This window comes from Scyliorhinus torazame, chromosome 1 (genome assembly GCF_047496885.1).
Source record: "Scyliorhinus torazame isolate Kashiwa2021f chromosome 1, sScyTor2.1, whole genome shotgun sequence".
NCBI lineage: Eukaryota > Metazoa > Chordata > Chondrichthyes > Carcharhiniformes > Scyliorhinidae > Scyliorhinus > Scyliorhinus torazame.
In genome coordinates this window covers 361,886,123-361,903,863 of record NC_092707.1, presented here as the reverse complement: position 1 = coordinate 361,903,863, position 17,741 = coordinate 361,886,123, and the positions used below count along the sequence as shown (strand labels likewise).

At 42.5% G+C, this 17,741-nt stretch overlaps 1 protein-coding gene across 1 annotated transcript in view; it reads right to left on the bottom strand.

Annotated features, from left to right (window-relative positions):
• lrpprc (leucine-rich pentatricopeptide repeat containing) overlaps positions 1-17,741 on the bottom strand; it is a 202,942-nt gene that overhangs the window by 65,494 nt on the left and 119,707 nt on the right. The window contains exons 24-25 of the mRNA XM_072510996.1: positions 3,963-4,087; positions 1,300-1,406 (exon numbers count right to left, since the gene is read on the bottom strand). Coding sequence (XP_072367097.1) covers positions 1,300-1,406; positions 3,963-4,087 — 232 coding nt within the window. The remainder of the gene's footprint in view (positions 1-1,299; positions 1,407-3,962; positions 4,088-17,741) is intronic.

Below are 17,741 nucleotides of genomic sequence, written 5' to 3'. Positions count from 1 at the left end.
TATGTTCTATGTTTAAGTCCAAAGATGTGCGGGTTAGGTGGATTGGTCACACTAAATTGCCCCGTAGTGTCCAAATAAGTTAGGGGTTGCTGGGTTACAGGGATAGGGTGAAAGTGTGGGCTTAGGTAGGGTATCTTTCAGGGGCCAGTGTAATCTTGATGGGCAGAATAGCCTCCTTCTGTTAAAATTAGAGCTATGCCATTTAGGAGTGAAAATGGAAGTATTTTTCACATAAAGGGTAGTGAAAATCTAGAACTCTCCTCAAAAAGGCTGCGGATGCTGGGTCATATGAAATTTAAGATCAACATCAGTCGGTTTCCATTCGATGAAACGGATGTGGAACAAAGATTGTTAAATGGAGTTGTGGCACAGGTCAGACACAATCTAACAGAATGGCGGAATAAGCTTGGGCGGGGGGGGAAAGAGAAATGATCTACTGCTGTTCCCATGTCTTCATAAAAAATCTTGCAGCAAGATAATAATGCACTATAAAAATAAAGATGATGGCTCCCTTATTTCAGTTATGTGCACCATGAGAAAAATTTAAGGAAACAATTTTTAAAACGAGTACCACCAAGGTCTCCTTAGATCAAAATATTTACTGATGTCAGCAATCGAAAGAAACAAATGTAAAAGCTGGACATATACAGTTTTTGCTCGAACTTATCCCCTTATATTGCTCGGAAAGATTTTAATCAAGACCAGATAGAGTATGCAAAATTTAGTTGAGTGATCAGTCACCTTTGGCTGATCATAAGCTGCTTAAGGAATTACAGGAAGGAAAAGTTGAATTTAATATGATGCTGCAGCAGACTGGCTGATTATTTGCTCCCAGACATGCCCTACAGTAAATCTGACCAGATTCACCCTGTCTGCAGCAAATTAAATTCCACTGCTTTTAAACACAACAAAAGAATTGATCAGTAAAGGGGATTAAGAACTTTATACACCCAGGACTGGCAGTTTAATTTAATTGTTCCACAATCACAAGTTTAATATGCAAACATAATATTTGGCATAAAAGGAACAACTCAATCAAGCAGAGCTAGAAAAATATTTAAATTTGAATAACATCTAACAAAAACAATGGCTATAATTCTTATTGCAGCTCTGTGCAGACATCAAAAGAAGAAATTCTACACTTATCACCGCTAATAAGGTTAACATTATTCAATTTGTAGACTAAATTGCATCAGTCAGAATTAGACTAATACTCATTTTAGGTTCAGAATATTAATTGACGCTCATTGTTCAAAACTAAAATGGTTGTGTGAACAGCATAATAGGCTGAAGTCTCACCTCGATAATTTTTCTGGCCTCTTTGTATTTCCCACTCTGAAGAAAAGCGAAAAAAAGGTCATACAGCATTGTCATTTCACCTCGCTCCTGGTTTACAAAATCCATAGCTGCAGGCACAAGAGAAAATGTTAAAACCATGTATTCAACAATAGTTAAAACGAAAAAAAAAATCTTTAGCGCTTTTCATCCCAATGTCAGCAAAATGCCTCATTTTATGTATGCCACAGTTCATAAGCTTCTACCCACTATCATCTTTGTTTTTGAGTGGCAGAAAGTAGAAAAAGTTAATCCAACACAACTTTTGGACACATGATGCACATTTTGGTATTGGGGAGGGAGGGGTGGGGGGGGGGGAAAAGAGAAAGGAGGGTCCTTTTAAGAAGAAAAATTAGAGGAATGGGAAAATGCCCTTGTTACAAGCCGACTACCATTTCACCCATCATCCTAATTTTCTCCGCAGGATCATGTTTAATTGCCTCCGGATCCATTTACACAACTTATTTCAGTAGTCTTTCTTGGTTACACACTCCATGGGATTAAACCACAAGCAGCACAGGAATGGGAAAGGCTCCTCAGTCCATCTGGTTGGGCCCAAAAATGAATACCTCTCACAATTGTGTTGCATCTCTCAATTATCCCCTAGTTTTAAAGCTTTGGTTGAAGGGAACAATTTGTCTGGATTAATCCTCAATTTGCATTATTTAGGCAACAATTATTTAGGTCAACTCAGATTCTCCACTTTTCCAATAACAAGTCCAACATGCTTAGCTGCTCCCCACAAATAAAGCCACTGGTCTTTCAAGTCCTGCAACTTCAGCTGAATTACCCCATGGAACTGTTTGCACACCCACTAAATGATCCAAATTGCAAATATTCAAGCAATCCATTTTCACCCAAAATGAGCCTTTTCCCAATATAACAGTCAATGCACTCAAAAGTGACTTTGAATGAAAGTACCTTGACGCCCACAACAGATATGTCAAGACTCTATATAAATGTGAATCGTCTTTCTTTGTGGTACATGGGGGTCTCCATCCAATTTTTAAGATTTTCTTTTCATTCCTATATGTGAGACTTCACAACTCTATAAGACAGAAACTGTTCACAAAATGCCTTCTCGGAAATGTACCAGAAATGTTCCTGACAGCAATTTAGGATAAAAAGAAAATTTTCTGCCACACTGGAACCACCTTGAGAAGCGACAAGTTCACCAGACAAATGAAAGAGAGTAGAAAGCAAATTTGAAGAAATAACATTCAACACCAAACAACAAAGAAAAGTACAGCACGGGAACAGGCCCTTCGGCCCTCCAAGTCCGTGCCGACCATGCTGCCCGACTAAACTACAATCTTCTACACTTCCTGGGTCCGTATCCCTCTATTCCCATCCTATTCATGTATTTGTCAAGATGCCCCTTAAATGTCACTATCGTCCCTGCTTCCACCACCTCCTCCGGCAGCGAGTTCCAGGCACCCACTACACACTGTGTAAAAACTTGCCTCGTACATCTACTCTAAACCTTGCCCCTCGCACCTTAAACCAATGCCCCCTAGTAATTGACCCCTCTACCCTGGGGAAAAGCCTCTGACTATCCACTCTGTCTATGCCCCTCATAATTTTGTAGACCTCTATCAGGTCGCCCCTCAACCTCCGTCGTTCCAGTGAGAACAAACCAAGGTTATTCAACCGCTCCTCATAGCTAATGCCCTCCATACCAGGCAACATCCTGGTAAATCTCTTCTGCCCCCTCTCTAAAGCCTCCACATCCTTCTGGCAGTGCGGCGACCAGAATTGAACACTATACTCCAAGTGTGGCCTAATTAAGGTTCTATACAGCTGCATCATGACTTGCCAATTCCTCTGCTCAATGCCCCGGCCAATGGAGGCAAGCATGCCGTATGCCTTCTTGACTACCTTCTCCACCCGTGTTGCCCCTTTCAGTGACTTGTGGACCTGTACACCTAGATCTCTCTGACCTTATGCAGCTGCCAGTGCATGAGTTACAGAGAAGCAAAAAAAAAAGCATGGGACATTCTCACTGCTCTCCTGCTTAAAAGTGGGAGTCAAAATTCAAATATTGGAAGACAAGATTAAAATAGGAAAAAGAAAATTAAACTGAGATCAAGGGTTAAATTACATTAAAAACCTGTCGTACCAATAATTATTCTCTGCAATTTTGTCGACAAAATAATTTTCTATCTATCCATTGCAAAGTTGCAAATACAGTACGTGAAGCTTTGTGAAAGTTATAAATTCACTATTGAAGTCAGCTTCCAGACTAGTGTGCAGTAAACTAAAATTAATCCAGAAAAACCTGTAATTTATGAAAATGAAATGAAAAGAAAATCGCTTGTCACAAGTAGGCTTCAAATGAAGTGACTGTGAAAAGCCCCTAGTCGCCACATTCCGGCGCCTGTTCAGGGAGACTGATACGGGAATTGAGCCGCGCTGCTGGCCTACCTTGGTCTGCTTTAAAAGCCAGCGATTTAGCCCAGTGTGCTAAACCAGCCCACAGGGAATATTGCACAAGTTTTCTTTTAAAGAACTCACAATAATTAGGGTATTATGTTACAGATTCAACTGGAGTGAGGGGGGAGGAAATCTGGTGAGAACACAATAAACATATTTTGGTTTGCTTTCAGAATATCTCCTCCATCAGCTACCTTTCTGTAAGAGATCAGTGTCTCCCTGGTCAACCAACTTGCACAAAACATCATGAAGTCTAGGCATCTGGCCATATTTCTTGTGACAATCAATAACTGCATCTAGTGCGGCAGGTAGATTCCCCCTGAAACAGAAAACCCCAGTCATATATTAAAACATTATTTCCATAGTAAGTAAAATGAAAGCAATATTTTAAAACACGTTTGACTTGCTGAGATACAAAATAATACCCTGTGAAAGAATTCTTGGGGAAATCTGAATGTCAAGTACTAGTCAAGGCTAGCCGATTCAGAAAAATTACATTTTTGACCCCCTTTTTAGTGACATGTCTGCTTCCATTACCAGTAACAGGTTCAATAGATTTTTTGCAGTCATACTCATGTTTTGGCACTGGACAGCACATTAATGCTCTTTATCAATCCCATATTTTCTTCTTGTAGAGGAGAACCTAGCCTGACTACCTCCATAAAACAGAAGGGGCATTGAGAATTTAGTGCTGGCAAATCACAGGTGTAAACCCCATGGCACTGTGCTTTGGAAGATTTCATGTATAGTCCCTTCTCCCTCAAAAATAAATCCTGTTCAGGAACAGTACACCACATACCATAGTTTCACTATGCAATGCTTTCATAGCTGGAGTTTTCATTTTAATTCAATCTACTCCTTAATATGGAAAGTTCAGAACTTTCTTTAAACAAAGCTAATGGATAAGTTTTTTAAGCTGGGGGCAACACAGGTGGCAGCCCTCAATACCGATCGAGTGGGTTGACACCGCAACACATGCTGAACAGTAATGGCAGTACTGATCACTGAACAGGCTAGCACCTGCAATGAATCACCCAACTGAGAAAGAATTGCTGTATTCTTCCCAACTATGAACAGAAACTGAGCACAATAAAATTGGACAGTGTTCATCCACACACACATAATTAGAAAAAAATGGATAGCCTATCTATTGCAAGGTTCTCCATTAACATCTCAGCTGAAAATGTAAGTACCACTAAATATTTAATAATGTATATTTTAAATTGAGTTTCAAGAACTACTTTGAAAGAGAGAATATTATCAGTAAGTTCCTCAAACTTAATTCTGAACATTCACAGACAAATTGAAACATTAAATACTATGAGTTTTAGCTTCTTGGGCCACACATCCCATGATGGAAGTAAGCACCTAAATATGTACTGCACAAATGTCATCAGACATTCTTTGTAACTTTTAGATGTAATCCTGCAGTTTTTAAACATATTTTATTAATTTCACACCAAGACTATACGCCTGCCTTTTTACACTAGCCCCTCATAAAATCCTCTGGTATAGATGGATATTGAAAATCCTACAAGCATAATACATTTGGGATGAGTGCAATAAATATTCCTGCTCTATCGATCACATTTGAATTAAAATAACATCTTTGATGTAAAGATCTCTCACAGGCCTTCACAAAAGGATATGGATCCACGCCATGAAAGGAGATTAGAAAGGTGTCATGATATGCAGATAATGATATGCAGACAGGCAGCTAATGAACACAGAGAACAGGACATGACCAATGAGCAGACAGGACACTCAGGGGTGGTATCTCACTAGAAAAGGTACGAGGCACTCACACTCCGACTCTTTCCACTGATGAACACCTACAGAGTGAGTCAGGGTGTATGTACAGTATCACACCTCCAGCACGTGGCTAAGAGCTAGTCTGATTCAGTCAGACAGAGTAACCACACTTAGGTTAGCAGAGAGTCGAACTCATAGAGAACTTTGCTAACTGTGCTACTAGGTCAATAAACACATCAAAAGGTTGACTGAATGTTTGCCCAAAATGGTAGCTTTCATAAAGAGGGGCGACGGGATTTGGTCAATGCAGCTAATACTCTGCCATCAACAGTGAGGCAGGGTACGTGCATCTCAGCCTTGGATATATTCAATGGATGGAGCATCCAAAACTCTTTGGGTAGATCCACAATCGTCTGGGTAGATCCACAACCCTCTGGGTAGACAATTTCAAAGATTGATACCCTCTGAGTGAAGACATTTCTCACCTCAGTCCTAAATGATTGACCCCTTATCCTGAGGCTGTGTCCCCATGTTTTAGATCCCTCTGCCGAGAAACTCCTCAGTGAAAACCCTGTTAAGCCCTTCAAAATCTTCTAAGTTTCAATCAGATCTGAACTCCAGAGACTATAGGCTCAATTCACCAACCTCTCATCGAAGGACAACTCTCTCAACCCAGGGGCAATTTAGTTTGGCCAATCCACCTACCCTGCACAACTTTGGGTTGTGGAGGTGAGACCCACGCAGAGACAGGGAGAATGTGCAAACTCCACACGATCAGTGACCCGGGCCTTGGATCAAACCCAGGTTTGCGGTGCAGTGAGGCAGCAGTGCTAACTAGCATGCCACCCTTTATATTCCATCTCTATAGCCTTTGTGTCCTCCTCAGTTTACATTCCCATCCAGCGTTAACAGTAGCAAGCTTGGATACATTAAGCTATGTCGCTTCATATAAATCATTACACAGATTTTAAACAGCTAGGTCCTAGCATTGACCTGTGCAACACCATTAGTTGCAGCCTGCCAATTTGAAAATGCCCCATTTCCTCCATATTTTCTGTCCATGAACAAATCCTCGATCCATGTTAATATACCACTCCCAACTCAATGAACCCTTATCTTGTGTATTATCCTTTTGTATGATGTCAAATGCCGTTTGGAAATCCAAATATATCGCAGTTACTGGCTCCCCTTTGTCAACCCTGCAAGTTACGAATGGCTAATTGGCTTGTAGTTACTCGTTTTTTCTCTCCCTTATTTCTTGAATAGGGGTGCTACATTTGCTTACTTACAACCTGCTGGAATCTTTCTAGAGTCTGGGGAATTTTGGAAAAGCATGACCAGTGCACCCATTAACTCTGCAGCTACCTCTATTATAAACCTAGGATGTAAATACCTAGGTTCTAGGTATTTTTTGGCTTCTCGTCAATACCTTTGTTCTGTTTGATATTAATTGCCAAGTGCCTCATTCTTATTAGCCCCCTGGTTATCCAATATTGCTGATTTACAATTTGTGTCTTCTAATATGCAGACAGACACAGAATATTTAGACCATAAAAGAGTAGCCAACTTGACTGGGAAATGGAATTAGAGGCCAGACACTGGAATTTATGCAAAGGTTGAAAATAAAGATTTCAGTTTTCCTGATGCTGCATTGGAGGAAGTGGTGCATCCATGACATCATGCCAGGCAGGCAATTTGTCGACATGGAGATAATCATTAAAATGAACTTGATGCTGCCCATCCAAGGTACAAAGTTGAACTACAAGGTAAACGATAAAAAACAGCAAAAGGAATTTTGGGCATGTTGCAGAATATTTACACTCATTCCATTAAAAAAAATATTTAGTTAAATAATTTACTTTGAATCTGCAACTGAATTTCCAAGTAAAACCCAGGATTGATACATTACCCATCACGTGGTTCCAATAACAATCAGTCCTCAAATCACTATCTGCTTCATTGCTCTTCAACCTGAATCACACTGCCTCTTCCAGTAACAGTAGCAAATATAAAAATGCAAACCACTCAGTATATAATCTCTGGCAACAAATTGAAAGCAGTTTTGAGTTTCTGCAAATACACAAGCCATTGTGCCCTACTTACAATGAGAGAGAATCTCGATTGAATTAAGTTTGTGACTCACTATTATATAATTTTAAAAATACCATAAGACAGCATCAATCGCTCCAAAAACAAGTATTTAGGGCATAATCCCCACTTCTTAAAAACTGTTTCTAGCCTTTTTTTAAGCAGCCTTTCTTTCATAATCTGACAGCTCAAAAGACAAATAAATGCCCATCTTCCAAGTATGTTTCCCCAAAACCAAATTCTAAATCTGCAGTTTTCCCCGATTTGCTTATCCTGATGGGGAAAATGTTAGTGCATTCTTGAATTCTGAACAGAATGTTGCACAGAGGTTAGGCTTTTAGTTATTGCCTCAAAGCGGGGGTCTAGGAGTGAAGGAATTAATAATGTAGCGTACCGGTAGTTATTTGCATTCATCAGTCATCTCTCGCAGGAGAATCCTGGGGGAAAACTGCCACTTCTAACTATTTGTAACAAAGTTGTAAAACTGTACATAAAAAGAAAGTGTTTATGGTTTCATTGTTAACGAATAATCAAAGTCTTCTTCTTCTCTCTCTTTTCTCCCCCCCCCCCCCTTTGGCTGAATGAGAATAGGCAGTGAAAATCTCAAAATAAAACCACTGCCTCCGTTACATTTAAAGCTGTGCTCGTCATTAAACATTTGTTCAGGCAACCCACTAAACACTGCAAAATAAAATAAAAAGTCTCAAGTATGAAAATGAAATAACTAAATTGGATCATTACAATCTAAACAGTGCTATTCTTCCATGTAAACGGGGCTTCACGTGATAGATATGTACCTTATACCCTTCCCAAGCCATGTTTACAGTATAGTGAGTGGAACCCTACTGAGACATTCAAATTTTTGTCATTTTGTATGAAGACAAAATTATAGGTTAATTTTTTATCTGTGAATAGATGGTGCAACTAAATAAAAGCAAAAGACTAGACAAACAATAGAGCACTGCCGTGAAAAGCTTACAGCTGCTATTCAACAGCTTAGCCCCCATTTGCTTAGTGCTGAAGAACTTTACAATGGTAGAGTAAGAGACAGTTCACTTTTATATAATGTAAGAAAACATTGTGGACTGTTGATTTTAATTGCCATGCAGCGTGGTAACGTTATGTTAAAAGCTTCACTTAAGTGGCAATTCATGGCAGGCTTACTGATTGAAAAGCTGAAAACCTTGGGGAAAGGAGCAAAATAAAATGGGGTGGGAGGCAGGGTGGAAGAGAAAAAAACTGGAAGCAAAAAGACACTTGTGTAACAAATCCCAATCTGCAAATCTAAGCCAGATGTTAGTGTACAGGGAAATCAATTCTACACGGTACAATCAGCTTTGCACAATCATACATTTAAAGGACTGGCTCTTTACTGAGCTAAATGTTTCTCTGTTCATTAGACATAATGAGGAATCTTCAAGGAGACTGGTGTTGCAATTACAACTAATCCTCAAAAAATTAACTGTGTTGAAGGCTTTATAATTTCCCTAGGTACAATTTAGCTGTCACTTACTTTAAAATTTACTCAAACACGCTTTCGAAATAGCTGTAACTTCACATGTCAAGTGCTTTCCAACCAATTAAGTCTAACTGGAAGTCACTGTTAAACAACTGAATGACTAGACAAGATAGCTCATTTCCCTGCTCTTTTGTTCGGAATAATATGCTGCATTTACATTATCAGCCTCAACAGGATTTTCTGACAGGGACAGAAAAAATTGCTAACGCTGTCCATGCTAAGCACATGAAGCCTGTCATTTACCAATCATCCTTCAAAATGCAATAGCCATGAATGCAACTTAATTACAACCCAATGATCCTTGACGAAAAATCATCTTATCAGTGTCCTGTCTCCGCAAAGCAAATGAACTACTTTTGTCCTTCAGTGCTGGTGATGCTAAATTCATAATTGCAAAAAAAAAGTTTAAAAAATAATGCAAGCTACACTGAAGGCTTCACTATCATTAGGAAACAGTATGAAATGGGGGGGGGGGGGGGGTTAAAAACATGCTTCAGACAACAAACTTTCATTTTTGTGCTGTGACTCACTTGAACAAATATTAGAAAATTTAAACCTTAAAGATCAAGAATTTGCAGTTTGAAATGATTTGTTCTTAAAAATTGCTGCCTCCGGTCAAAATATGCAAAGTGGATAGAGGAGACCATGTCGACAGCTATTAATGCATTTTATATCTGTCAGCCTCACTAAACATCACAACAAGATATTTACAATAACACTTCGTTCTTAATTAGTTGTAGCTGATCGTTGTGTTCATTTGGGAGAAGCTGGTGTCCCTTTTATTTTTATCTATGCATTGACTCATTCCACACCCCTCCCCCATCAAAATATTTCATTAGCAACTACTTAAATATAAAGCCCCATTCTCAAAACAATACCTTGAATGGCATGATAATTTTACTCAGTATACCTCATAGAACAGAACAAGCTCAATTGTTTACCTTCTGAATTGACACTTCAATCATGCTCCTGAAGTGCTGAGCTGACAAGCTTGACGATCTGAAAAGTTAATTAAGGACAGGAATGCCTGAGCTGAAGAATAGAACACCTCTGCACTTTGTATGCATTAAGTACTCCTAGAACAGAGGTGAGCAGTAATCCTGAACATTTCCTCCACATTGCCACAATGTATCTCAAATCCCTCAATTTACAAAACACCTGTTTTTGACTCAGTACCACATTCGTATGGTCGGTTCTGAGCCGCTCAAGCCACGGCTCTCTCAATAGAAGTTCCATTCATTATAAAATGCAACCCTGATGAAATGTCACTAAGTGTGCCTGTTGTAAAGTTAACGATACTGAGTAGAATGGCGTATAGTTCAATTTTCAGCTCACACACAGTGCTAGTTAGATGAGAGGTACGAGCGGAATCATGATTTAGCCAGTGAGAAAATAAGCGCAATTTCTGCGGATGATTTCTATCCAGTAAACTCAGAGGGTTTCTTGTGATATAATTGATGGTTAAATAGTCCGCTACACAATTCTTATGCTCCCACATTGGCTGGTTGTGCTATGTGTAAATAAATCAACTGTTCCTCAAAAGTGAGGTAGCACCTTATCATTAAGATGAAAGTAAGTTGTAAAGGAAACAAATCAGAATGCTTTCGGCATAGCTGTTAAGCTGAGTTGCGGTTTTATTCCTCCAAGACTTCATTGAAAATTTGTGAAAGTGCACATTGGATTTGTCCCTCTCAGAGATTTAATGCTGATCGTCAGTCTGTAACTCACTCCTTTCTGCTGCCATTGTTCCATAGGCAAAATAAAGTGACTACGGCAATTGTCATAGCAAGATGTTCCACTTCACCATTGGAAACAAAAAACCTGTCCCATTTTGTATTGCAGCCCACTTAAGCTTAGTGTCAGTAGCCCTCAAGAAATTAAAAGAATGTGCCTACTGGTGTACATTTGTGCAAGTGAGAGAAAAAGTATGCATGTTGATGACGACATAAGGGGAACCATCTTGAAGGAGGTATTGAACCTTGCAGTCCGCAAAGAGGTTGAATTAGCGTCAGTGGATACCGTCATTAATGCAGAGTGGTTCAATGATCATGTCATTTCAATTGTATATGTAAATTTGACTGTTCGGCACTGCTAGACTTAATGCACAAATTAGTTTCTCCTGATGTCATCATAAAGCTGTCATCCTCATTCAAACAGAAGCGGGATGAACGTCCAAAGTACTCATTTCTGAAGGGTTACTGAAGTTTTTAAGATCAACTAATCGTATCAAATCCCACTTCAAATACATGTCTTCATTTACAATGTAAGATTATAAAATGCAAAGAAAAATTCACTCTTGCATAGAACAAAAGAATTGAAGCAAGACATTGTGAATCTAAAATTGTAATAAAATGTTGTCATCTACTTGCCTGATTGTTGCATGTAAAGTCTCTAACACATAGTCTTAGCTTATGGATGATAAAGTGCACATTTGAAAGACCTATTAGTTAAACGGAGAAAGACGGCAGAATTCTGAGGCAGAGGGATCCAGGTGTTCCAGTGCATGAAAAATAAAAAGCTAGCATGCAGGTAATCAATAAGGCTAATGGAATGCTATCCTTATTACGAGAGGAATTGAATATTAAAGTAAGGGTGTATTGGTGAGGCCACATCTAAAATACGGTGTGCAGTTTGGTCTCTTTATTTAGGGGAAGGATGTAAATGCATCGGAGGTGGTCCAGAGGAGGTTTATTAGATTGATACCTGGACTGAACAGATTACCTCATCAGCCAAGGTTGGAGTTTAGGAGAATGAGGGGTGACTTGATAGGAGGTGTATGATCCTGAACAGTCTTGACATGGTGGTCGTGGAAAAGATTTGATTTGATTTATTGTCACATGTACCGAAGTACAGTGAAAAGTATTTTTCTGCGGCCGAGGGAACGTACACAGTACGTACATAGTTTAGCACAGGGCTGTTTAGCACAGGGCTAAATAGCTGGCTTTGAAAGCAGACCAAGGCAGGCCAGCAGCACGGTTCGATTCCCGTAACAGCCTCCCCGAACAGGCGCCGGAATGTGGAGACTAGGGGCTTTTCACAGTAACTTCATTTGAAGCCTACTTGTGACAATAAGCGATTTTCATTTCATTTTCATAGTAGACAAAAGAATAATCAACAGAGAACATTGACAAATGGTACATCGACAAACAGTGATTGGTTACAGTGCGGAACAAGGGGCCAAACAAAGCAAATACAGAGCATGTTTCCTCTGGTGGGTGAGTACAGAACTGGGCACTGTTTTAAAATTAGAGGTTGCCTTATAGGAAAGAAATGAGGAGAAATTGTTTTTCTCAGGCAGTTGTCTGACTTTGGAACGCTGCCTCAGAAGGCGGTGGAAGCAGGGTCATTGATATTTTTGAAGCAGAGGTAGAGAGATTCTTATTAGGCAAGGGAATCAATGGTTATCGGGAATAGATGGGAACGTGAAACTCAACACACAGATCAGCCATGATCTTCTTGTATGGCGGAGCAGGCACAAGAGGCTGATTAGCCTATTTCTGTTGCTATTTCATATGTTTAAGTGCGCATCCAACTTCAACAACTTTTTCAAATATTGGCGAAATTGACAATAGATATCAGCATTTTAAGTCTAAACGTTCTACAATGTAGTCGTGATAAATTTGACACGCATTATCATCATAGAATTTACAGTGCAGAAGGAGGCCATTTGGACCATCGTGTCTGCACCGGCTCTTGGAAAGAGCACTCTACCCAAGGTCAACACCTCCACCCTATCCCCATAACCCAGTAACCCCACCCAACACGAAGGGCAATTTTGGACACTAAGGGCAATTTATCATGGCCAATCCACCTAACCTGCACATCTTTGGACTGTGGGAGGAAACCGGAGCACCTGGAGGAAACCCACGCACACACGGGGAGGATGTGCAGACTCCGCACAGACAGTGACCCAAGCCGGAATCGAACCTGGGACCCTGGAGCTGTGAAGCAATTGTGCTAGCCACAATGCTACCGTGCTGCCCACTTGCAGAAGTGCAGAAGGAGGCCATTCGGCCCATCGAGTCTGCACCAACCCTCCGAAAGAGCACCCTACCCAAGCCCACTTCCCCGTCCTATCCCATAACCCGCCTAACCTTTGGATACTACGGGGACATTTAGCATGGCCAATCCACCTAACCTGCACATCTATCAACCTTGTTGTACACCTAAGCCAAATAAAAATTCAGTGGACAGCAAAATTGTCAAAATATCTTAAAAGAAAGATCTTAAAAGGAGAATGGGAAATGCAGAGAGTCAGCAAAAAATTAGAGAATTAGAAGTCAGACCGAAACAGCCAAAGGCACAGTAGCCAACAGTGCAGTTGCACAAGAACCTGGAGCCAGAGGGATAAAAAAAAAAACTTTGTTGAGTTGGGAGAAATTTATATAAACTAGACATTATGGTTATGAACAGTTTGATTGTTTGGCTAAACCCGAAGCAGTGATGGTGTGTGTGTTTTGGGGGGGTGGGGAGGAGGAGGAAAAGAGAGGAAGCCAGTGATGGATAACAGCAAATGGCTGCGGATGCTGGAGTCTGAAAAAACAGAAAATACTGGACAATCTCAGCAGGTCTGACAGCATTTGTGGAGAGAAAAGGGAGCTAATGTTTCATTAAAGCGAGGGAATTGGAAATGTGGTCTGATTTATACTGTTGTAGGGGGCGTTGAGCAGTAGGGCTGGATAGGAGGCCAGCGATAGATGGAGATAGACAAAGGTGACGAGGACAGAAGACAAAAGGAATATAAATGGCGGTGATTAAGGCTAAAAAGGGTGCTGATAGTGACATAAAGAAATCAGAATGTATGAATGGCAGAACAAAGGCTAGCAGTGTGTCAAAGGGCAACTAGGAACAGATGACCCAAATGGAATGGGAGGAGGGGGAACAATGGTGAGGGCAGCATGGTAGCAAAGTGGTTAACACAATTGCATCACAGCTCCAGGGTCCCAGGTTCGATTCCTGGCTAGGGTCACGGTCTGTGCGGAGTCTGCACGCTCTCCCCTTGTCTGCGTGGGTTTCCTCCGGGTGCTCCGGTTTCCTCCCACAGTCCAAAGATGTGCAGGTTAGGTGGATTGGCAATGATAAACTGCCCTTAGCGTCCATAAGGGGTAGGTGGGGTAACTGGGTTACGGGGATAGGGTGGATGCATGGGCTTAAGTAGGGTGCTCTTTCCAAGGGCCAGTACAGACTTGATGGGCCAAATGGCCTCTTTCTGCAATGTAAATTCTATGATTCTATGAAAACAGATCAATGGAAGAAATGACAATACATTGAAAGAAATAAAAATGGGGTGAAGATGGAGGAGAGAGTTCACAGTCTGAAGGTGTTGAACTCAGTGTTAAGTCCGGTCCGGAAGGTTGCAATGTGCCTAATCAAAAATAAGGTACTGATCCTCCAGTCTGCGCTGGGCTTCACTAGAACATTACAGCAGGCCAACGACAGACATGTGGAAGTGAGAGCAAGACCGTGAGTTGCAATGGCAAGCAACAGGAAGGTCTGGGTCCAGTTCTTCGACTCTGCAGCGTAAGTCGTACCTGTTATGAAGCCAGATGGCTCAGTGCATCGATGAGGCGATTACAAGATGATGGTAAACTGTGTATTTCGGTTGGATCACTACCCTATTCTGCGCATAGAAGACTTTCTGTTTTAAAATTTAGAGTACCCAATTATCTTTTTTCCAATTAAGGGGCAATTTAGCATGGCCAATCCACCGAACAAAGAAAAGTACAGCACAGGAACAGGCCCTCCAAGCCTGTGCCTAACCTGCACATCTTTGGGTTGTGGTGGTGAAACCCATGCAGACACGGGGAGAATGCGCGAACTCCACACGGACAGTGACCCAGGGCCGGGATTTGAACCCGGATCCTGAGCGGCGTAGTCCCAGTGCTAACCACTGCACCACATGCCATCCAGCGCATTGAGGACTTGTACGGCAAGCTCAGTGGCGGTCGAACGCTTACAAAACTGGACATAAGCGTGCATATCTCCAGCTGATTCTTTACCCAGGGTCCTGAAAATTTGAGATCTTAAATACACACAGGGGATTGTACAAGTACACCCAGTTGCCTTTGGGGTTTCCTCAGCTTGTGCAATTTTCCAGCGGGTGATGGAAAATATCCTATGGGGGTTGCCATGCATAGCAGTTTACTTGGATGACAGTAATTACAGGGTCCCAAGACCAGGAGCACTTGCAGAACCAAGTTCTCCGATACTTTGAGGCAGCTGGAGAGCACCTACACCAGGAGAAATATTTTCCACGTTTCAGTGGTTACCTATTTAGGGTACCGCATGGATCGCACAGCTTGAAGCCAGTCAAAGGCAAGGTCCGCGCAATCAGACAGGCCTCCATCCTAAAAGGACAGATGGGAGCTTTGATTTTTCCTGGGGTTGATAAATTCCGATGGAAAATTCATCCCCAACCTGGCAACCCTGTTAGCCCCCCCTTCATCGATTATTAAATAAGGGCCAGCTGTGGGAGTGGGTCCAGCTGCAGCGTATGGCGTTCGCCGAGGCCAAGAACCATTTCTCGTCATCATGGCTATTAACCCACTTCGACTCAGCAAAGCCAGTTTATTTTTCAAATTTAGAGTACCCAATTCATATTTCCAATTGAGGGGTAATTTAGCGCGGCCAATCCACCTAGCCTGCACATCTTTGGGTTGTGGGGGCGAAACCCACGCAAACACGGGGAGAATGTGCAAACTCCACATGGACAGTGATCCAGAGCCGGGGTCGAACCTGGGACCTCGGCGCCGTGAGGCAACAGGGCTAACCCACTGCGCCAACGTGCTGCCCGCAAAGCCACTCTTACTGACGTGCAATACCTCCCCTTATGGGATCGGGCCGTCCTGGCCCACCGCATGGGCGACGGTTCAGAGCGTCCCATCGGTTTGCCTCAAGGACACTTGCCGATGCCAAAATCAACTATGCTCAAATCAAGATGGGGGGGCCTGGCCATCATATTTTGAGTGAAGACTCGCCCAATATGTGCATGGGCGTACAGTCAGTTTTCACCGACCACAAGCAACACCCCCCCCCCCCCCAACAGGAATTCAACGCTGGGCTCTATTACTGGCCGCATACGAATATGCACTGGAGCATCGACGCCCACATCTGCCGGTGAAATCATAGCCACTTTATATTTTATGGACTCTTTGCCTGTGATGGCGTCTCGCATTCGGACTTGGACCCAGATGGAGACACAACTATCTCGGGTAAACCATCCACTACAGGGCCAAAAACCAGTCTTTGCCGGAGAATCAAAAAGCCTATACATCCAAAATTCCAGAGCAGAGCTTCGAGGATGGTATCATTCCTTGGGGGGGGGGGGCTCAAATCGTGGTTCCGGAGCGTGGGTACAACTCCTCCTCCAGGAACTCCACAATGGACACCCAGGAGTGTCCAATGAAGACGTTGGCCCGAAGTTACGTCTGGTGGCCCGGAACAGACGCCGAATTAGAGAGGTTGGTCCAGCAACGTGTGCAGTTCCAGGAACACCGAAAATTGCCACCAGCGGCACCCCTCCATCCATGGGAATGGCCATGTCGAGCTGGTCCCATCTCCACATGGAGGGCAGTTCCAAGGTCCGATGTTCCTCATCATAGTGGACGCCCACACCAAGTGGATAGAAGTGCACCAGATACAGGCGATCACCATGAAGGCCACAGTCAAACAGCTTTGGCAGACATTCTGCACCCACAGAATTCCTGAGGTGTTAGTTTCAGACAACGGGATGGCTTTTACCAGCGCTGAGTTCGCTGCATTTCTGCAGTCAAACTGAGTTCATCACATGCGTACCGATCCCTACCATCTGACCTCGATTGGGCGAGCCGAAAGGGCAACCCAGACCTTTCCGCTGTACATGGCAAAATGGTACTCGGGGTCCTTGGACACGCGGCTTGCAAGTTCCTTTTTTATCAGACCACGCTGCATGCCACTACAGGGGCCTCGCCCTCCAAGCTACTGATCGGATGCCGCCTCTGCACTTGGCTAAGCCTGGTAATCCAGGATATTGGCAGGAAGGTCTGCCACGGCCAAGACAGATCCAAAGTGGACACGGCAACAAGGATGCCCTGAATGCAGCTTCGCAGCAGGAGACTCGGTGCATGTCCGGAACTTTGGCGATGGAGTCATATGGATCCTGGGCGTGGTGCTATCACAGACTGGGCTGGTCTCGTACAAAGTGAGGGCACAAGGCCACGAGTCGCACAAACACATGGGCCATATCTGCAGTCGAATCCCTGATCAGCCAGCCCTATTTTCGAAAGTCAGGGCGGGAGACTCTTCAGGGAGTGGATTTAGCCTTGTGTGTATCTAAAATAAACCTTTATTTTGCATTCTTCCCATCGTTCTGCATGATTTTGCTGTTCGGATTCTGCAGTTAGTAGTGAAGGCACGGTGCACAGTTTATGTCTTGGCTGAAAATGGCAGCTTTGATCTTCCAAATATTTAAATAACTTCACAGCTCACCCAAGACAAGACTGCCTGCAGCACAGGTGCAGTGGAATGGGTCAACAGAGGTGGAGGGGGAAGAGGTGTCAGTGGAATAGAAGTGTGAGGGGACCAAATAGCTCCGGTTTACAGTCTTATGGCTGATGATACAGCTCAGATTAGTTGG